This window comes from Caenorhabditis remanei, chromosome II, assembly GCF_010183535.1.
Source record: "Caenorhabditis remanei strain PX506 chromosome II, whole genome shotgun sequence".
In the NCBI taxonomy this organism is placed as follows: Eukaryota; Metazoa; Nematoda; class Chromadorea; order Rhabditida; family Rhabditidae; genus Caenorhabditis; species Caenorhabditis remanei.
The window spans coordinates 6,232,827-6,255,418 of record NC_071329.1 but is presented as its reverse complement, the minus strand read 5'-3'; the positions used below and the strand labels follow the sequence as shown (position 1 = coordinate 6,255,418).

At 39.8% G+C, this 22,592-nt stretch overlaps 3 protein-coding genes across 3 annotated transcripts; 2 read left to right on the top strand and 1 right to left on the bottom strand.

Annotated features, from left to right (window-relative positions):
• Positions 1-420: 420 nt before the first annotated feature.
• GCK72_004844 (uncharacterized protein) lies at positions 421-3,904 on the bottom strand (the record flags this gene model as incomplete). The annotated part of the gene is made up of 4 exons (XM_003092141.2): positions 421-570; positions 1,206-2,035; positions 3,328-3,642; positions 3,745-3,904. 4 exons carry the CDS (start codon positions 3,902-3,904, stop codon positions 421-423), a joined length of 1,455 nt encoding a protein of 484 aa, XP_003092189.2.
• An 8,129-nt stretch (positions 3,905-12,033) lies between these two features.
• Positions 12,034-13,078, top strand: GCK72_004843 (uncharacterized protein; the record flags this gene model as incomplete). The annotated part of the gene is made up of 2 exons (XM_003092142.2): positions 12,034-12,133; positions 12,768-13,078. The coding sequence occupies 2 exons, from the start codon at positions 12,034-12,036 to the stop codon at positions 13,076-13,078; spliced, it is 411 nt and encodes a 136-aa protein (XP_003092190.2).
• A 1,959-nt stretch (positions 13,079-15,037) lies between these two features.
• GCK72_004842 (uncharacterized protein) lies at positions 15,038-15,495 on the top strand (the record flags this gene model as incomplete). The annotated part of the gene is made up of 3 exons (XM_003092145.2): positions 15,038-15,145; positions 15,189-15,281; positions 15,349-15,495. 3 exons carry the CDS (start codon positions 15,038-15,040, stop codon positions 15,493-15,495), a joined length of 348 nt encoding a protein of 115 aa, XP_003092193.2.
• Between the last annotated feature and the right edge of the window lie 7,097 nt (positions 15,496-22,592).

Sequence of the window (22,592 nt, the reverse complement as noted above, 5' to 3'; positions counted from 1 at the left end):
ATAAGTAAAACTGGTAATAGAAAACAAGAGTGTTGGGATGTGGGGGGAGACAAACGGTCCGGAGCAAGAAGGAAAAATAAGTACATTATTATGGAAGTTTTTGTATGAGGAATTGTGGGAAAAAGTGAAAAAAAACGGGGAGTGGGGAGAAAAAAGAAGAGAAGAGAGGTAGCGGTAAAGCTCTAGTAAGAAGGGAAATTTGAGTGAAATTGGATTGAGAAGAAAACGAGGAAACAAGAATATGATTAATACACGAAGAAAATGGTAAAGGAATTGTTTGAACTGGGTGAAAGAGTTTGGAGAAAAAGCTACTTCGAAAACCGAAAAATGAGAAAAAAAACAAGAAAAACTACCGAGAAATTAATTAAAACTGGGAAATCAGGATAAAACGGGGAGAATTGTGTGAGATGATGGAGATTTTTACAATTTATGAGCCATATTTTCGGTGCTGCTCGAATTGGATTCTGGAGTCGGTGGCATCGCCGGTTGTGGTGGCTCTTCGTCGGTGGTGGCCAGTGGGGAACGGAGAATGTGAGCGAGGAAATCGGTCAGGGAGATCACGCCGATTGCCTGGAACAGAGAAGGTTTTGGATGGATTTTCGAGGAATTTTGGGGTTACGCCACGCCCATTTCAGCAGTTTAGATGCGCAGTTTATCTGGGGATCGAGAATAGTTCCGTTTTGAGCATTTCAGCTTTTTTCCGCTGATTTTAAAGAGTTTTAACGAATTTTAATCCAAATTTCACGACTTTGACAGTAATTATGCCCCGCCCATTTCTAAAATCGTGTTTCCTTTTATTTCAGAATTTGTGTTCTCAAACACCGGTTTTGAGTTGGAAATGAATTGAATTAGATAACAAAACTCCGCCTATTTTAGGCTTTTCGCAGATTCCTCGCACAGGCCACTCGCTCCGCTCATTTTTGACATTTTTCAGCGATATTCGTTATGAAATATAGAATTTTCTATTAGAAAATAGAGGAAACTTGTAATTTTAGAGAAAAAACAGATGATATGAGCTTTCGAGAGCGGTTTCAAAAATGGACGTGGCCTATCAGTGGGCGGAGCTTAGAATTATTTTTTTTTAATTTTCTAGCAAAAAACTCGAGCGCGCAAGTCAATTCTTGTGAAATTTCTTCAACTTTCAAGAAAAAAAGGGCGGAGCTTATTTTTCAATTTCAATGTTTTGAAGTTTCCTCTCAACTCACCTTTTTATTATGAATAGCAAACGCGCTCTGCGTATCAGACATGAGAAGAGTGTCGAGTACTTGTCCAACACTGTCAGCCGACGAAATGAAAACTTCCGATTTGCAAATATGGAGCATATCGGCTACAGTAGTCTCCAGGAGCCAACGTTTCGGCTCGAGGAAGTTGCGAGGGAGCGCTTTGCAGATATCGGTTTTCGTGATGACACCGATGACTTCCTGTTTCGAATTGACAACTGGAAGAGCCGTGTAATGGAATCCCAACATGTCTTCCATCGCTCGATAAACCGTTTCAGTCTCCGAGATGACAGCCACATTCTCCCAAGTTCCGATGGCTGACATTCCAATGGATTTCGACAACCATTGAGCGAAATGAAGTGATCGATTCTGTTTGTGAATCGCCGCAAGGACTCGTCTCACTGAAATAATATTGACGACTTCTTTCGAATCGTCCAACACGACGACACGATGCAAACGATTCTGATGGAGTTCTTCGCAAAGCTCCAGAATTTTCGACGAGATCGAGACGCTGACCAGTTGGGAACCCGAGAGAATATCAGAGGCGCAGAGCATGTTCGACCCCTCTTTCTGTGGTTTCGTCTCGTTTCGAATCGCGTAGAGACAGTCTGTGAGAGTGAGAATATTTCGTTTGACGTGGCGAGAGTCACTGGTGTCCCAAACGATTAATGTGGTGATATTGTGGTCTCGCATGATACGGAATGCTCGAGTCGTTGGAGTCGTCGCGTCGATGATGATCACTTTGGAGTTGTTGGGACAGAGTTCGTAGACGTCGACAACTGACATGTACTGGTGATATGGATCCGTTTTTTGATCTAGAAATTGGGAAAATTGGGTAAATCATCGGAATTCTGAATGTTTGTGTTTTCAGATACCCCCAGGAAATCATGACTAAGATTTCATATTTCAGCAGATCAGTGTATTTTCGGAAGTCTGTCTGTATGTCTGTATATGCGTTCGCAAGTCTAGATGTCCGGAAGTCTGTAATGAATAGGATAAAAAACCAAATTTCAATAGTTATTAGCGGCCCACCCCCTCTTACAACTGCGCCCCACCGCAAACGAGAGAGTATCGGTGAGAGACGCAGAATTTTTTCTCGCGCGAACAAATATTTTTACCATTTTTGACCTATTTTCGCTGTTTTTAAGAACAAATTACATAAAAACTTTCGAAAAATAGTGAAAATAGGTCAAAAACTGTGAAAATAATTGTTGGCGCGAGAAAAAATTCTGCGTCTCCCGCCGATACTCTCTCGTTTGCGGCGGGGCGCAGTTGTAACGAATTTGCTCGGCTAATAATTTCATAAAAATTGCAAAATTTCAGAAATCGCGATTTTTGACAGATTTTCACAGAAAAAGTATCTGTCTACCTATATGTGCGTCCGGATGTCCGGATGACAGAGAGTGGAGGAATATGTCGTCCAATACATCATTTTGAACTTTCGGAACTAATGATAAGAAATTTTAAATTTTTATGAAAAGAAATTGTTCGTAAAACCAACAACTCGTAATTGTTATGTCTAATTCTTACGAAAAAGTTGGTTTCCCCAGGAGTTTGATCTGTTACATCTTTCTGATGTATCTGTCTGTGTATCCGGATATCCGGTTGTCTGTCACAAGCTTCGACAAGTGTATAAATATTCTGATCAACATTTATAAAGTTTTCAACTGTTAAAAAAAGGGTTTTTTGAGATTTCAGTAAAGAATTTCTTCTGAAAATTAGCTTAAAATTTGGAAATCGCGATTTTTGAGAGATTTTCAGAGAAAAAGTGTATTATCCGTAAGTCCGGAAATTGTACTCTTTCGGACGAATTGCTACATAAATTACTATGTATTTTTCGATGTTTTACGAGAAAAATTCCGATAATTAATTAATTTTTCCTAGATGAAAAAATATTTCAAAAAATGTCTGTAATTCCTGGTGTCCGGATTTCCAGATGTCTGGTTTTCACAGTTTTCCAAACATATTTTACTGTAGAGAAGTAATTTTGTGTTTTTCTGAAATTTTCAAAAAAAAAGTGAAATTTGCCTGTCAGGATATCCTACTTTTTTCTTTTTCTGTCTATCTGTCTACATCCCATCCATCTATTCATCCCCCCAAAACTCACCAATAACCCCGACCACATTGAACGAGATCGGTCTCGACGTCTTTCTCAAAATCAACAAATCTGAACTATTCGATCGGGGTCTTCTGAATCCATTGTCATCGTCATAGAAGTGTGCTTGCTTATCCCTTAAATCGTACACCGCTTCCACATTGCACTCGGCCACCTGAACACGTCGAGTGGCTTCCGGACGACGAAACATACTTGCTCCGAGACTTCCAGTTCGCGGATGAATCAGATCACGCATTTGGGAGAGGAAGGACGGACGACGGCCGCCAGATGTCGAGTTGCGGCGTTGTTGGTCTGGATTCGGGGATTCTGGAAATGAAATTTTAGAACGGATTGGAGTCTCAAGTATAGCATGGCCTAGAATTCCATAATTTGGATTTCTAGACCATGTCGTTCACCAAAACTTCTCACCATGATGTTTCTCTGTCTTAGTTTGCACTTCTACTGCCATCACCGAATACAAATTTCTCGGCGGACTAGAACTCTCCGATCCATCACTAGCTAGGCCATCACTCTTTATCAGAGCCTTTCCAGCTTCTGATGATTTATGCGGTGAGAATAGTCGCCGCATATTCTCGAACGAATGCACCGAGAATGAGGTCAGTAGGACGAGGGAGGTGTGGCCTACTAAAATGGGGCGTGGCTTGCTGGCGGGTGACGAAAAACCGAAAACAAAAGAGAAACATCTGGTGGAAATGGGGGAGGCTTTCGGTCTCCCCTCAAGAAATTGAGAAATTGAGAAATCTGTGGGGACGGAGAGAGAGAGAGCACTTGATCAGAGGAGACGCAGACAGAAATCAGAGTAAACAACGTGTTTTTGACTGAAAAGTTTGGAGTTTTGGAGAAATTTTCAAAATTTTCCCTCCGGTATGTGATCAACAACATCGTCGTAAAAGCGGGGGGAACGAGGTGTCTGGAGTGGTACTGTAGTTTTGATGGTGGTCGTAAAATATCGAATTGAGAGGTAGGTGTTGATGTGTCTCCATAGGAATTGGATCCAGATGGAGTAGGTTGGAGGTCGTCACGGGGACTGACATGGAGACTAAGAATCTGTTTCGAAATGGAGAAATCCATCAGAATCGCAAGAGTGGCGGCCTAGAAGGCTTAGAATTGGTACAGAACGGGATCGCCTGTATATGCGCCGGGACGGATCAGGAACATGACTTGTGCTCGAAATGAATTCAACATTTCCTAGAAACCGCCAGGGTTCTGGATTCCGGTTTCAGTTTTTCAAAATGTTCTATTCCGGAAAGCAGAAATATGTATTCCGCACAACTCTCTGCTCTAGGCATGTTTGTTAGGACGGTGTACCAGTTCTAGTTTAGGTGAGTCCAATTTTAGACGAAGTTGGTACAAAAACCGGTCGAGCTAGAAAGTGTTTCAGCCAAATTCCGTCATTTCTGGCATTCTTTTCCGGACCGCGTCCCCATGATCCTAATGTCGGCCCGTTTTGGTATGGATTGCAAGAATGTAGTAAAAACGTGCTCGGAAGTTTGTGGGCTCGCAGAAACGATCATTAGTCGTTACCCTCATGGAAACATGTTCAGGGTCTCATCACGGATCGCAAAAATTGCAAAACTTCTCTTTCGGAGTTTTTTTTCTCTTATTGTGAGTCTCGTTTTGGCAGAGTCGATAGTTCTTGGAACCTATGCTCCAAGCGACTTCCAATTCGATTTGTTTTCACAGACAACGATGAGAATCAAGTATCTTCTAGAGAACGTTCCGAAATTTTCCAGAGATATTCCAAAAATCTCAATATTGGTCCCTCTCCTTCTCCTCATCTCATTCCCTCCAAGCTTCCCCCCCCCCGAACCTCATCAATATTCCATTTCTCCTCTTCAAATCCTCCTCTGTTGACTTTTCATCTCTCCCTCGATCCACTTCGACATTTACATCCACAAACAATCGTCAATCTGTCTGTCTACCCATCTCTCCGCCTAACCTATATCATGCACAAAGAGGAAAAAGACAGACAAAAAATGCAAATGACCTTGTTGTTCGTTTTAAAATGTGGATGGCGACGACGGAATACGTGCCAAAAAAGAGAAAGAGAGAGGGAGACCTTGGGATGAATGTATTTGTTTTTAGGTGTTGCCAAAGCATACTGTAGGATATGGGAACCGGTGTGCAATTGCGCTCTACTGGAAACTTTTCAAATTCCAGAAACCACTCTGAAACATAGTACCCTATTCCCAGACCTATAAATATCCGATTTCTTCCAAAAAACCAAATCCAATTCTCCTTTTTCAAAACAGATGTGTCCTTATTCTCGTCACCATTCTCAAAACATTCGAGGACAGACTGGTCAATAACAAATCCTGCTCTATTTTTGAAAAAGTGCATTTTGGAGATGTGTTTTTTGCCGATGGGCTCGGCGAGCCCCGTTGATTGATGGCTGGTGTTTCGAACGGAAATTGGAAAGAGAAGTGACGGTGGGAAATATGCGGAAAATTGGGTCTTCGAACGGAAAATTGAGTTGGAGAACATTGAGAGCTTAGAAGCTCAAAAAGCTTTCATTTAGTAAACTATGTCTTTATGTAGTAGAGTTTAGAGCGATTTCGGGTCAATTTCCAGTCAATTTTCAGCTATTCGATCTCTTATGAATCGATTTCTGATTGTCAGGCCGATTAGTCCCATAAGATCTATTTCAGACTAGTTTCGGAGCCCGGACGGCGGCGGAAAATTCTGAAATCTGATTTTCCGATTTTGGTTGGTTTGACCGATTTTGGTCGATTTTGGGCCGATTTTGATCAAATTTGAAACTTCTTCGAGCTAAAAATCGCAATTCTTCGAATGTTTCCAAAGTGAAAAACTACGAAATTCGAGAATCAGCAATATTGAAACTTTTTATGCGAATTCCAGCTGACTTCCGTCTTCTAACTCCTTGTTCAATCGGGATAGAATTTTGAGACGCATTTTCGAGGAAAAATCACGATTTTTGAGTTTTCGCTTGAAAAACACATCAATTTCAGACATCAACATGCTATAAACTCATATTCGAAGCAAGTTTTCAGCCGACTTTCGACTCTTTGACTATTACTGATTCGGAGAAGAATTTCAATGCTTATAAGTCAATTAAGGCTCGTGTTAAAGGGCCTAACTGCAGGCCTAACTGAATTTTCAGTCTAACCGCCTAGAAATCCGATGAACCTTACAGAACTTATTCGGTCGCCTCCAACTGGAATCTGTGAGATCTACGCCACGATTAGACTGCACAGACCAGTTTCAAGCCCAACGTTCGAAAATTGATAGTTTAAAGCTAATTTTCAACATTTTCAATCGATTTCCGCTGGATTTCCACTGTTCTGAAGATGAATTAGGCTTAACTCAGACCGTTTATGATCTTAGTTGACCACAATGACCAATAAATCGGATTGAAAAATCCTTGACCAGAGCGATCAAATTCAGGATTTTCTCCTCTAAAAACCACTTCCCCTCCGATAGGAAATTACCATTTTCAAGGCCGTCTTTCTAGTCGAAAACTTGAAAAACACAAGGGCAACCAGCCGGAACTTTTTTGTTCTTGTTTTCAAGGTTTTTTCATTGGAAATTGACTAATTTTCAGTTGAAAAACGGAACTTTTCGGTGGATTTTGAAGGTTTTTATCGGATTTTTTGGAATTGTTGCACTATTCCGAATCGAACAGCTGACTCAAGTTTTTACGATTTGTGTCGCAAATTCTACTAAATGATAAGAATCTCTTCGCTTTGGCGCCCCGATTGAAGGAGAATTTGAGATCGTTTGGCGCTGATAACAGTCGAGAAAATGAACTTTAAGGTCGGGACTGGAGAAGGAAAACACACGGCTCATATGATTTTTTATTGATTGGAAGTAAATAATCGAAAAGAAATTTCCAGCGAAAATTTGGGATTTTTCAGACATTTTTTCAGATTTTCAGTCAAAAAACCAACCTGGTTTTGGAGATTTCATGTAGGAATTCTTCGGCGCTGTCCCCGCTATCGGTTCACACCCTTTTTCGATCATCGTCATGCGATTCATCTGAAAAAAATTATTTGAAAAATGGAAAAATTTTGGGATTTTTTGATAAGGAAAATATTTTCTTGAAAAATAACACTTGCGCGTAATTTATTGGGTTTTGTGGGTGATTGCGGACTTTGGGAAGTTTTGAGCCATGCGCCTTTAAGGTACAGTAAGATTTTTGGAGAAAAATTTTGAAAAAAGTTTTTTTTTGGGTTTTTAAAAGAAAAGCGCAAAACAAGGATAACAGAAAAACTCACTTTTTAGGAATGGAATATTCTAACAACAAAAAATTCAACAAAATTATCCAGATTCTCTAGATTTTAGACTTTCGGCCTAAAATACGGACATTGTGAGGACGGTCTGTTTTGTCGCCCCTCGATGGAGGACAGCAAAGGGGGCAATAAACGGCGCCCGAAAAATAGTGCAGAAGAAACAGGAGTCTTTTGCAGAGAACACTAGAGCAACTAGAGAGTGTTGGTGTCGAGGAGCGTGCGAGGAAGCAGAGAGACGAGAGAGTACCGCGGCGCCAGTGAGACGCAGCTAGTGTGAGAGAAAGAGAGATGAAATAGAGAATGTCAAAAAGCTGTGAGGGTGGTCGTTGGTGTGCTGTTTAGATGAGAAAAAAACGATGAGAAGAGTACTTTTTCTGACGGAGGAGGACGAGGACTCGCTAGCGAATTTCGGGCGGGACCTTTTTTGTTGAAGCCTAAATCTAAAAGAGCTAAAGTACGAAGAAAAACGTTTTAGGTCTAAAATTTTGCAAAAAAAATAAAATTCTTCGAAAATTTGACAGATGCGCTCTATTGCACTTCTTGCGCGAAATTCAAAGTTTGGAGAAAAATTCCAAAAAAGATATTGGTGGTCTAGAATCCCAAAATTGGTCCCCCGAAAAATTCAAAGCCCAGAAAAACTAGTCCTTCGAGCCGAAAAAGTGTCATATGGTCTAGAAACCTTCAAAACAGAAAACTAGAACTCCACAGAGAATGAAAAACCTAAAGCTAAAACTCATGGCCTAAAAACCCAAATTGTCGAAAATTTAGTCCTCTATATTTAGATTTCTCAAAATTTAGGATCCCACCACGACTACCGTAATCCAGCCGGGTTACGGTGCTTGGCTCCTATACACTGACTGAGTTTTAGGTCAATTAATTTAGGATTTTAGGCCAAAATTAGTCTACAAAAAAATCAATTTGGTCGATTGCAGACCGAAGAGAAAAACAAGAGAAAAGCAGTCGAAACGGGGCAGGAAGTCCTCCCGAAGAAAGAGACGAGAGAGTGTCTGATCGGAGAGACGCAGAGAAGCAGACACAGACACAAACAGAACAAAAATTGAAAAAAGAGAAAGAAAATACTGAAGCTTTTTGGTTGTGGAGCGACGACGATGGGAGTACGGGTAGTTGCGCAGGTTGATTTGAGAAAGGGAACGGATGGGAAGAGGAGAGAGTGTGGGGGAGAGAGAGACGCAGAGAATTAGAAAATAGAGGAAGAGATCGAGAGAGCGAGCAAAAGAACGGTTTTATTACACTTTTGGGATAGTTGGCTTTTAGTGGTAATTGAGGGGAGTGAGAGGCCCTCAAAATATTGAGGCGGTCTAGAAATCCAAAACGGGGAAAGCTAGGCCATCAGAATCCTGAATAAAAGCGTGGCTTAGAAAATCGGTATCTTGGGATCCTAGTCCGTTTTGAAACTCAAGGTTAGGATGGTCTGGAAATGGAGACTTGAGGAACAACTAGAAAACCGAAGACTTGGAAATTTAGTCCATCTAAAGCAAAGAGTTCGGATGGCCTAGGAATCCGAAACGGTGAAAACTAGTCCTTTGACAGTAGAACGTTCCGGTGGTCCTGAAATCCGAACTTTTGAAAACTTGTCTCACGACAGGGGTTACCATTATAGCCTTCATTATAAAATCGGAAGATGACAATGGCCTAAAACTCCAAATGTCAAGAGCTAAGCCATTAGATGTCCAATCAAGTGTAGGTGACCTAGAAATCAAACAGCCTGAAAAACTAGTCCGTCGGAAAATAGAAGAAAAATATTGCCTGAAATCCCACATCTCGAGAAACTAGCCTTTTTTAGTCTCAAAAACTTTTAACCTAGAAACTTTAAACCTACAAAAACTAGGCCATCAGAAACCGAGAAAAACGTGTGGCCTAGAATCCCGAACTACCACAACTAGTCCCCGACACAAAGACTACAGTAACCCCTCTCCGACCCTACAGTAACCTCAGGACCAGGCATTTGAATGATCGCTTAAAGACCTCAAAGCAAGAAAACTCCTCTTGTATACATCGGTTTAAAACAATAAACCAAAAATACGGATTTGTAATTGAATGGGTGGTCTTGATGCAGGTGCAAAAACGAATCCGGAAATTGGGGATTTTCGGTTTTTGGTGACTAACACCAGAAGCATGGCCTAGAAATCTCAAAAAGTTTAAAAGTCCATCAATCACAAAAACACCAAGTTCACCTCTGGCCACCCATCGAACCTCGAAATTCCAAAATGTGTGTGTTAACTGGAGGGAGTGAGAGAGAGAATCAAAATATTTGCTTAAATTCGTATTTGAACAAACACTGACTCGGCTACTTTCCGCTACAGTTGCGCAGCACTAACGCAGCAGTCATTCGTGGACCGCTCGCCTGCTGCGTCAGAGGCGCACAAGTGTTGCATGAATGCTGCACAGTTGTTGCATCAGTGCTGCCGGTGTGCTGCATGCACCCATTACTTCTCGCTTCTAATAAGTATAGTTAATTTGTGAACAGAATAACAGAAATAACTATTAATATTTATTTTAAGAATATAACATTTTTTTTAAATAAAAGCGAAAACAAAAAACTTAGAAACGTCATTGAAATTCCATGGTGACCGACAGTCGATGAAGTTTCCAAGTTCCTAATATCTGTAGACGTCCGGTGCCTCAAGCTGATCGACTCTAGAACTGAAAAAGAATATTTCAATGAAATTCGGTTGGGAAACAATTCACAATTTTAGATTATCTCTTGCTGAAAACGCTTCAAAAGTCCAAATGTTTTATCGAATATGCGAATTGTGTTGATCAGATGCTCTCTCTGACTTGTTTTTGCCATCCAGACACATTCTTCTTCTGAAAAATAATATTTTCAAAAAATAGAGTAAAAATAAGTCGGAAAAATGATAAAACTTGTCAAATAGACAATAAATAATCATTGGAAAAAATTGAAAAATGCAGCCAAAGTCCAATTTGCATTGGAGCGAATATACAGTTGCTGCGCGACTGTTGTGAGATTGTTGCACAACTGGTGCATGCCCCAAAAACAAGGGAACTATCAGTCGCAGCGACGTGAAAGATGTGTAACTGTTGCATATGTTCTGATTTTTCCTAACTGCTGCGGAACTGTTGCAATCTTGTCGCGTAACTGTTGCAAAAGCTGTGAATGCTGCGTAACTGTTGCGGGAAATAGCCGAGGATGTCTGTTTGGAGGTGACGAAACAAAATAGTAAAAGAAGAACACCAGATAGGTAACAACATATTATTTGCTGTTACTCTGTGAACTTTTTTGGAGGGAGGAGGGCAAGTTTTTTTAGGAGAAGGTTGGCATCGGAATTCCTAGTTCTGGAAGGAATTACTGGGATCATACTGAATGGCCTAAAAACCCAACAAGCAGGAAAACTAGTCCATCAGAAATCTGAAACAAGGCAGCCAGAGTTCCAGTGGCTTAGAGATCCTAACTTTTGAGTCCTGGGGAAAAGGGAAAATTATTTTGGAAAGGGAATTTACATAGTTTCTCAAACAAAGCTGCAGTAGTCTAGTGTGGGGTACTGTAGTTTTCATGGTTCGACCTATTCTATGCATAATGTACTCATTCGAACCGTTTTGGCACGCTGAAAATAAATACGTAATCAAACATGAGTTTGGAGTGAAATTCGGAAAAGTAATTCGAAAAATTTGAAAGATATTGGAAATTTTGAAAATTTCCCATTTTTAAACTCTTATAACTTTCTCAAATTTCAATATGTTCTGTTAAACTTAAGTTCAGAAAACTCCGCATTTCCCGCTCTACAAAACTATATGGCCAAGAAAATCAAACTCGAAGAAACTAGTCAACCGTACTTTTTACTCTCATCTGAAAACCCACAGATTTTTGAAACCTAAATTTTCATTACTGCTCTATCAGAAAACAAGATAAACAACTTCTACGTAGTGACTCCTCCTACACTCTCTCGTTATTTCGGATCACTGAACCAAACATACGTTTTCTAGAAAGTTGAAGGATTACGTATAATCAGAAAAGTCAGAAGTGTAACATCAAGGCGAGGGTGTAACGTAGCAGAAGTTTCTGGGTGCTTGAAAAATGGTGAGGGTTCTGACATAGACGTCACGCATTATGATAACTTGAAATTTTTGGATGTACATTCACGTTCTATGGCGCAACAAACAGTTATCCTGAAGCAAGTTCATAAAAAGATCCTCAACTTCAAGGATAGAAAGTACTTCTGGGATACGGTAGCAACCCCTACCGTCTTCCATTCAAAACTCAATGGCCTAGCTTTCTCCCTCGGCCACCACACCAAAAACCAACAAACGATGACTCAAAATCTCATCTTCTGGAAACAGTCAAAAGGGAACCGCTTTGAGAACTATCCCTCTTCCCAGACCCTTCCTGAGAACTACCGGCAAGCGATCACTCGATCAAAAAATATAAATAGGGCACCGTAAGACAACGAGAGCATCATTCTCCAGAATGTCTCTTTCTACTCATTTTTTACTTCTAGCAGTTATTGGAGCAGCAATTGCTGCCCCACTCAAAGTGGAATACGTATTGGCTCCGGTGCCATTGAAACGTGAGTTATACGGTAGTGATGCAAAGGCGCTAATCATACGATGTATTATTGGATTGGCAGAGTATGAACACAAGAATAGGAGGATTTCAAACTGAAATCCAAACACTATTCAAAATGTGGGCGCCTAAACTCGCACTACCCTGTGACCCTACTCCAGACAAAGAAACCTCCTCATTAAAATTCTCTAGTTCCTGGAAACATCTAACACATAGTCCTACTGAATAAGTGACTAGTGTCATGACTACGAGGACAATGATGATGATCGTTCATTCATTCACAAAACGGCAAAAAAGCCCTCTCTTTCAAAGTTTATGATCGTTGTTTACGATCGGAATCTTTTATGACTTTTGGCGGTCCGAACTAGTGCTGGTTGGACGGATGGAGGGCGGCATTTTGTGGCTTTTGATGTCTTATGAACTGTTTTTTTGGTTGCGGGCGGAAGTGAGTGGGAAATTTGTACCAGTTTTAAACCGGTAGGGTAGCAAGATCACTATTATCTTCCACGCTGTGATGAAAGTGCGCTCTCCTGATCATTAGGGTTACGGTAGGAACTGACTCCGTCCTGAGCCAAACACAAGCTACGCGACCGCAGCGCTTTATTCCAGTAGATCAAATCCTTAAATCAATATTCCAGAAAGCTCCACGGACCCCACCAAACTCGTCGCCGTCGTTCCCCTCCAAACCCCCACCGTCGTCATTAAATTTGACAAACCGATTTTGGCTGAAATCGAGAAGACATCGGAATTCGAGTCGAACTTCGAGCAAGTCCCAATTGGAAATGGAGGCGAATCGGTGATTGTGAAGTTGAAGGTGAAGAGTTCTCTGGAAAAGCCAGCGATTGTCAATATCAAGGATACGAAGAATGGAGATTCGGTGAAGGTTATGGTGATGGCTGAGGATGGAAGACTTGGAGGAAGTGAGGTTAGAAGAGATAAGCTCGATTGAAAGAGAGATTATTATCTTGATTTTTATTAACTGAACATTCAAAAATCTTGCTCAAAATAAAGTTTTTCTGCGTCAAGACATTTCTACAAAACAGGGAGGAGTCTAAAAAATAAAGATTTCGAAAAAAAAAAGACATCCGGACATCTGAAAACAATGACAGGCAGAAATGCAAAAATCTGAATTATCGAAATTCTAGACATCAGGATCACAGGCAATTAATAAAACTGGAATTCTATGTATATCTGGACATTTCAGAGTCAATACGTTTTAAAACCGCAGAATTTTTTTTCAAAAAAATCAGTCATGCTTCTAGATGTCTCGGATTCTAGATCTTACATTTTCAAAATGTCGGCGTTTATTTCTCACAGTTTCAAAATAAGTAGTTTCCAAACGTCTCGGTTGCAAAACGTTTCAGTTTCAGAACGTTCCGTATCACAACCACTCCTCAAAAAACAAAGGAACCAATATAAAAAACGGGAAGAGAAATATGATGAAACTGAATACTCTTTGTCAAACAAAAACAACTGGAAATCCGAGAGAACAATACCAAAAAAAGAAGATCATTTTCTGTCTGGGACGGCGGCAATAATTGAAAAACAAAAAGGAGAATATGGTCAATAACTAGGCTAGGGATATCTGGAAATTTCCAGCAAATGTCTATGTTTTCTGAAACAAAGTGCTCAACAAACCGAAAACTCTGTGCTCCAGAAACTTTCTCAAAAATAAACCAAAGAAGTTTTCAAAGTGCTAACCACCCATCCATTTGGCATCTCCTGGATGCACATCAGTTTGATGGGACGGGAAATGACGACGGATATGACGAATTCGTTTAGTTTATGATATTTGAAGGAATGATGAAAGGAAACAGAGGAGTGGGAGGAAATAGGGTCTTGCAAAAATTTTGAGATATTTGGGGGCGCTTTTAGGTGAATTGAATTCTGTTACAGCGACGGTTTGCAGCGGGGGCGAGAGTCTTTGTTGTGCGGATAACCGACTCTTGATGAAGCTGATAGAAATGAGTTTTCTGTGAAAAATGTTTCATGTTTCATCAACAACTTCCTAACTGATCATTGAGTATTATAATCATGAGAAAATAAAGAAGGTACACAATGAGGAATGATCAATGAATGCGGAAAAATTATGAATTGTTGTTGAATTAGAAGTTATGGACATATGATATCCTTTGAACTTTTGGAATGGATAATAAGATGACAGGACATCGACACGAACAGAAATACAGGGTGGGCTTGGGATGCTTTTGAGTAGGCGTTGCGGTCGCGGCGCGTGCGTTACTGTTTCTGTCAAAAATCCATACTTGTCAAGGGCCGGGCCGGGATTTTTTTTCAAAACGTCAGGCCCGGCCCGGCCCGGGTCGAAGCTTTTCAGGCCAGGCCCGGCCCGTCAGGCCCGTCTTTTTGGAGGGAATTTTTTTTTCAATTTTTAAAAAAATTTTTTTTTTCAAATTTGATTAAAGGTGTACTAAGATGAACTCAGACTTTTCTCATAGAATAATATGAGTGTCTTTTTGTCAATTTTTCCGCATGAAAAATTGAAAATTGAACAAAAAATTGAAAATTTTTCTCAAAAATCCCATATCCCTGACGAGACGGGCCGGCCCGGCCCGGCCCGGGCCGAAGCTTTTCAGGCCCGGGCCGGGCCGGCCCGTCATTTGACAAGTATGCAAAAATCTGTGTTTTTCACAAGAATTAATTGGGCACCTTCATTTCTCAAACTTTTTGACGCGCCTTTCACGTCACTTGCAATCTTCACATTTTATTGGAATCTAAGAGTTCACGTGAAAGCTCTCCTCATTTTTTTTTAAATTTCTTCCTACCCTTCTATATATTTTTTCCTCAAAACGTGGCCCCCTATTCCCAAATGATAATCATCTTTGCCCCGCCCCCTCTCCAATCAGTTCCCTCTCAATCAGTCTACGAAAAATTTGTCTATCTCTTCACCATGGGAGTCGAGTTGTCATTGGACCCACCCGTCTGTCCGATTCAAGCGAATGGAGGCACTTCCAAGCACAAGATTATCAATCATTGCGACAAGATGTTGGCTTATAAAGTGAGTGACAGAGCTTTTTCTAGGCCATATGTTCTTGTTGTAGGTCAAATCGTCGAACAACTCCAACTACAGCGTCAACACTATCTATGGATTGATTCAAATCGGCTACACCGTTGATTTGATTATCACTAGAAAGGTAAATTCTGAGTCCAGATTCAGAATCCCCACTTCATCAGCTTCCCAGCCGTATAAATAACTTTCAGCCCGGAAAACCGCAAGCCGATCGTCTCGTCATCCAATTCGCCTCGGTCGAGCAGGATTGTCGTGATCCAAAGGCACCGTTCGCAACGGGACAACCGGTTGGGGAACTCTCTGGAGAGACCATCATCAAACTATCGGCAGCAGAATAAGCTTATAACCACGAGAAAATCTCTGGTATTCGTGTGATTTCTTGTATCAAATGAATACATTTTTTGGGATGATTTTTGTTTTGTTTATTCGAGATAGATTGGGATTGGGGAACAGAAAAAACTAGGTGGGGGCGTTTGCCTGTCCGGATGTCCAAAATTCAGAAATTGTTGAATTGTTTGCACGTCTGTCTGTCGGTTTGTCGGTCCCTCTGTCATTCTGCCTGTCTGGATGTCCGGGGATTCTTTATGTCAAAAGTTGATCGTCCGGACGTGTTCCTAGAATTTTTTTAGCGGATGGTCTGATTTTGCAGGTCTATTTATGTAAAATACACATTTGGGGACAATTTGAATTTGAACTGATAGCGTCTACTGCCTTTTTTGTTCTCGGATATTTTTAATTTTTAAAATTTTGAGAAGTTAGATGATTGGCCTTCCGCATATCAGGACGTCTGTCTATGCAACTGTGTGTCCAGATGCCCCGATCTAGGTCCGGATGTCTGCCTGTATATAATTTTTCGCCAAATGTCCAGATGCCCGAATCATTAGGTAACATCTTTGTTCTGCCTTTTCCAAATTGTTCGAATCTCAAGTTTTACGGTTCCAAGGTTACCGGAAGCCCAACTCTCACACTTGGTGTCTGTCCGAATGTTGGTCCGGATGTCCGGATGTCCACAAATCTAGTTTCCAAAATGCAATTCTGTCTGTTTGCCTGTTTGTCTGTCTCTCCCGTTGTCCCTACTCCTCCATTTACACTTTTAAAGTTTTGAATGTCCTGACATGTCTCTCCTACACATTGTTTCCAATCGAACCACTGATAAGAAGAAGAAGAAGAGCATGATTAATTACGCATTCTTCTCCCTAAAGGAATCCCGGACACCGAAAGTGAAAAACAGTGAAGAAGAGAGTGCCTGAACAGACTGAAAGGAATTCAGGAACTAGCCAACTTGATAAGATTATTCTCCCACCACTCTCTATTACATTTCGCCAGTTTTTCGTCGCCGTCGCAGTCTAAATGTTTCATCTCGATGGCTCCGAAAACAGCTCTTATCAGTGAATTGAGAGAAATTCCGAAATTTTATGTATTTTTACTCGGAAATTATCAATTTTGAACTCGATTTTTCATGAATTTGACCGTTTCTTATCAACCACACCCTCGATTGATTTATGAATTTCTTGTGGTGGGTTTTCGAGAGTATTCCATATTCCACTGAAATGGGGGTATTTCCAGAAGGAATTTGTGACTGTTTCGAGGAGAAATATGTGGGTGTGGTGATGGGATGTTTGGGACTCGGTTTCCGGAAAAGAGAGTCACTGGGGAATGTGATCGGTCACAAAGAACTCACCGGAAGTAGAACAGCAGCGAAAAGTTGTACAGTTCATCATACGTTATCTATTGTCATCATTAGACATATTTTGGTTTTATTGTTTGTAGGTATGTGTGTCCAGATGTCTTAATGACATATATATTAGAACATCTGAAAAGTGTGTAGACTTTTCTATAGGTTGTCTGAGAAGGTCCGAGATATTGTTCTGATTTAAAGGGTTGCTTCTGATATGTGCCTTACATTCAGATAAACCTGAAAACAAGACTTCTCTGTCAAATGTGCTGAATTTTCGAGCATCGACTAATCTTCTGGTCCACCGCCGGAAGAAAAACTTTCTTTGGCTGGAATATAAAATTTGCCCTTTTTTTGGCAGCTTTGCTTCTAGATTAAAGATTCAAAAATTTTCTATAACTCTTTTTGGTAAAGACAAACATTTCGAATAAGTGTCTAATACGGACGGTACAGTACTCCTAAAATGCACAGTGTCCTTTGAAGTTTTCTGCCTTCTCTAACACGGGAAGTCTTTGGAGACGCGGCTTTCAAACGACCTGGATTCCATTTATGTAATCAAAATCAGCTAAATGTCTCTGCGAGCCAAGTTATGAGCTCTCAAACATTTCATATGGTTGAGCATTTTCGCGGAATTCCAAACCGTCTGGTGTTGGTGTCCCTGTGAAAAGTTTGAGATCTCATAACTTGGCTCGCAGAGACATTTAGCCGACAGAAATGGACTCTCCGTAACAGAAAGTGCCTATAATCAAATTTATAGGACGTTTAAAATCCGCGCCTCCAAAGAATTCTCTTGTAAGAGGTCACGATGCCACTGATTCTCTACAGCATATGTGTGCGTGTGTATCATTTAAATTTTGAAAAGATATGTGGGGATCATTCAGCCCATCCTGATACCCATATGGTCCGAATAAAGAGAAAAGTCCCCCTTTCCACAAGCCTGATAATTTGATATATGCATCACTATTCATAGCGGTGAAAAAACTTCAAGTTCTTGGTTTTAGCTTTTCGATAATAATTCTTATTAAAATGACATCAACATATTCCCCAATTAGCCTCTAATTACCATCTGCAACCCCTATTACCCTCGAACACCGTCTGCCACCTAGATATTTTCTTCATCATGCCAAAAACCCAAATCTCAAAGTTTAGAACAAGAAGAGAATGATATCATTCTTGCAAACCTGAACACTCATTATTATAGAAAATGATGTTAGGTTTAGAGAGCTCGCCTATTCACAAATAACCTATCAAAGTGTAAGTTGAGGAAGTAAAGTGTGAGATTAGCACATATCTTGCAGACACCGTGTCATTATTCTTGTTGTTTGTAAAACAATTTCTTAGATCTTTCAGTTCCGGGTAATCTAAATTTTAAACCTGTGTTAACTCCTAACAAGTAATAAGTTTCCAATCTCCTAGTAACTAACTGTCCCCGAATATCTTCTTTTTTAGATCACTCTTAAAATTTGCTTTGCTCATCGCACAGTCGTCATCTTTGCTTATCGTCTTTCAAACATTTTTAGAATCATTTTTTGAAAAGTTCTTTGAAAAACAACAAAGATGAAAAAACTTTTACCTCACGAACTTTAAGTTTGCCTTGCTCATCTTCGGTTCCAGAACTTTTCCTCCAAATATGTTTTGACCTTTCTGTGTTTGAATAGTGTCTGTGTTTTGCAACTCGACTTGACAAACATAAGTTTTTTGCAAGAAATGGGATGACGTGGTATGGATGGCTTGGGGTACTGTAGTATTGTGGTTACTGTAGGCAAAAACGTTATTGTAGACAAGAATGACTACTGTAGTGTTACGAAAAAGTTTTTTGCACGGTTGCACGGTTTTGCCGGGCTGTATCGAATCTTCAAAACGTGTATAAAGAATGAAGAGATTGAAAGAAAGAAAAATATTTGTTTCAAGAAGATCTCGGTAGAGCGAATTTGGTCAAACCGTATTGAGCAAATAAATTATTCCAAAAAGCTTTTTATTTTGACGGTATCTTTTTCATAGCTCCTCGAGAAGGAATTGGACTAAAAAATTAAAAATTGTTAACTACAAAGTTATAGTCGTAAAGTAGAAGAACACTCTAACTTAAAATTCAAAGCACTCGGCCAATTTGGGACTCCATGGTAATCTTCCAAAGATGACCGTCCTTTCGGCATCCTCTGAGAACTAGACTCCCTGAAAAGTTGCTCCAATCCCCAAGAAAGATTATTTTCACTTTTTTGAATCTGCACTAAAATTTTAAGATGAGAAAATAAAAATCTGGAATAAATTTAGAATCTATGGAAAAAGGTATTATTCCAGAAACATTTATTTTGCTCATTCTTACACATGTTTCGTAAGTTTTTGATTAAAAATATTTTGTCTAACTAATATTTTTCCAATTCGAGCTCTTGCTCATTTCATTTTCAAATGTTCCAAACATGAACTTTTAGATTGTGAAAGAAAATTAAAGTACAAGGTTCTTGGCTTGTAGTGTACTGTAGCTCCACAAATCTCCAAGAGGACCGGGTTACTGTAGCCAGCTCCCTTGAGCATTAATTACCCCCGACATGGGTCCGGTCAATTTTCAAAAGTTAACTTCGAAAAGCAAACACACCGCCTGTCGAAAGCAAAGAACGCATCATATCTAGCCTGATGTTTGCTTAATTGTTACGTGGGAACTACGCGCGTGGGGCGATCGAAATGGACTGTTTTTTCGAATTGAAATTGAGAGAAGAAACGACCATCCCAAAGCATTAATTGAGAAGATTTAGATGGAGAAAGAGATAGAAAAATGACGTCTTTCGGATGCCATTTTTGCACCCGAAAATACCAAATTGAGCAAATAGCAAACAGGACTAAAATACTATTGCTATGATGTGATTTGTGACATAAAAAATCAAAGAATCGTGTTGTTTCCGCCCACGTGTATCGATGGTCGACTGTTTCCTTGTTTTCCGTAATTTGAAATATTTTATTTGAGTAAACCGTATGGAGCATCTTTCTAGTATCCCCCACAGCTGATATCACTTTCGAAAATGAAAACAATGTAAGTGAGCTCTAGTAGACAAGAGTGTATTTTTGATGATTCGTGGGCAAACGTGACCACGGAAGAAAAGTATGTGTTGTATTGTTGCTACAAACCTTCGTCTAGGAGACCAGGAGCCTAGAAACCTAGTGGTCTAGAAGAGATGCAAGGTATTTCTTTGAAAATATAATCACTCTCTGTTTTAGAGCTAAATGAGCTTTTTGGTCCCGTCATGGAATCACGGAATCTAGATTTCGTGGGGGGGGGGGGGGGGGGGGGGGGGGGGGGGAGGACCGGCTAGGCAGCGACCAAAAGAAAACACCAGCATTTTTTCTGAAAGCTTGAACAAGGATATAATATTTTCATGCGTTTCAAGTTTTTGACGTAGATACTGTACTTTTTGGCCGGGAATTTAAGCTTACAATTCTCATCATAAAGTTTACGCTCGCATAAAAAGAATTCAGAATGTTTCGTTGTAAAAAAAACAATCGGAGAGTCCCAAAAACCATAACTTTGCGGCGAGACTCAAAAAAAAACCATTTTTTCAGAACCTAAACATGATTAAACTTTTCTGAAAGCTTTTGATAATCTGAATCTAGATTTTCCAAGTTTGCCTATATCCTTGCTCACGATCGGCTACACACATCCCCAAAAGCTAAAAATCACTCTTACAAATGACTCAAAATCCGTATCTATTTTTGCACTATTTTAACTTGTTTCCATTTTCAGCACTTCCTGTAAGAACATCTGAAAAAAAGTGCAATGGCAGGTGATGCGCAGATCAGTCGAAACAGGTGAAAGTGCACAAATGAATTGACGTGATTTGCTTAAAGGATTTCCGGGGACGAATATTTTCAGACCTTTTCTGTCCCTGCTCTATTTCAGTTCCTCTTTTTCATTTGCCGCAGAAAATTTTGAATTTTAAACTTTCGTCTGCAAAACCTTAATGCGATGAGACATTCTTCCTATTGGTTCGTAATACATACACATTTAATAACTCCGTCTTCTTCTTCTTCTCCTCGTTTGTTATCTTAAAACAACTTTTCTCATTAATTTTCGCAGAATTAGAAGATGATAAGATTGTGCAACTAACCATGTGGAAAATTGATAAAACTCTTCCGAATCAAGTAAGAATGGTGTCTATGTGAGAGGAACATGACTCAAATATAAGCTTCTTGAGGGGAAATTCATGATCTGGTTGGGGAAACCGGGTTATAGGGAATTAGTGGGAAAGGAAGTTAATCAAATTGGGGGAAAACAGAAAGGAAGAGAGAGGATGTTGATTTTTTGAAAAAACTAGACGAGCAAACTACGAGCAAATTATGGTGTTGTACCTGAACTCTAGAATCGGTTGTCATCAGTCAGCTTCTTGAACTGCTTCTAGTGATACCATGGTGTTTTAGGACTTGCTCAAGATTAGCACAAAAAACTCTAGTTGAAGGTTAAAAATATGACTTAAATTTTGTACTCAAAATTTATTAGGTAATTATCTTCCTGTTACATCAATTGCTTCTGATCACTTGTTCAGAGATTGTTAGAGTACTGGTCAGCCATGGTTTGCTAATTTTTGTAGATCAGCTGAGCAACATTGTCCAATGATTTCCATAAAGTGTAATACTAATATTAGAAGGCCTTGAAAATGAACTAGGACGTAACATGTTAGACTGTTACCTTTCCGCTCAGGGTTCATTCAAAGCGAACTAGTCAATGTCCGCTCGAGCCCGAAATATCGTAACGTTCTTCTTTAAGCCAAGTACCTATAATTTTTTAGTAGCCGACATTTTTCATTCGCAGTGGTAGTCGAGCTCACACTTGTTGTCTGAAAACGATATTGTAGGTAGGATCAACACTGCCAAAAAGGCCGTGGGGGCAATTTTAAATCGAAGTTCTCAGCAATGGAAATTTTTGTTCCTTCTGGCAACCTTGTAGGGGGCCAGAAGATTAGTCGATGTGCAAAAATTCGACAGTCTTGAGTAGGATCCTCTGGAAAAGACACTGTTTCTGACAGTTCGTGTAGAAGTTTGATCCGACACCGATAAGAAATTAAAATCAGGAGAAAAAGTAACGACCGCTGTTTAATTTACATGAAAAGCCCGGTACTTCTTAAAAATAGAAAACTGCATTATTCTGAACCCGTTCCTAAAAGTAGTCATCGTAAGGTCATTCAGTCAAACTTGCGTATAGTTTGAGAATCGTTGATTGTATAGATCCCCATTCCGTGCAGACCAAGCCACTACCACTGTTTGAATCACGGTGCTTTACCCTCAACATTCTATTGTCCCTGTTGTCATCTTTTACACACTTGTAAACCTAAAACTCCTCGATTTTTGCCAACCATAAGAGATTTTTGCCAACCATAAAAGTGTTTTAAACATACCAACAAAAATTGACAACTGGCAATAACATGTGTGCAACTGTAACGATTTTGAGGACATACGTAAACTGAAAATACCAAAACTAAGACATTTTAATGACATATAAACTCCAAATTACAATTCTTTTAATAATCAGAAAGATTCCGACATACAAAAACTGGTTTTTATGGTTTTGAGGACACCCAATTTTGTCATTTGATGACTCAAGTAGTCTTCAATTCTGTCTTTGCGAAGTTACGATAAGAGGAGTTTGGGTGTTTTCAGAGGCAATAAAAATTTGATAGTCAAAATACTCCGAGTTATGAAGTATTATATGAATTCAGTTTCAGAAAAAAGTCTTTGAGAGTAGCCGATGACTAATTGTGTAGCCTGATGGAGTAA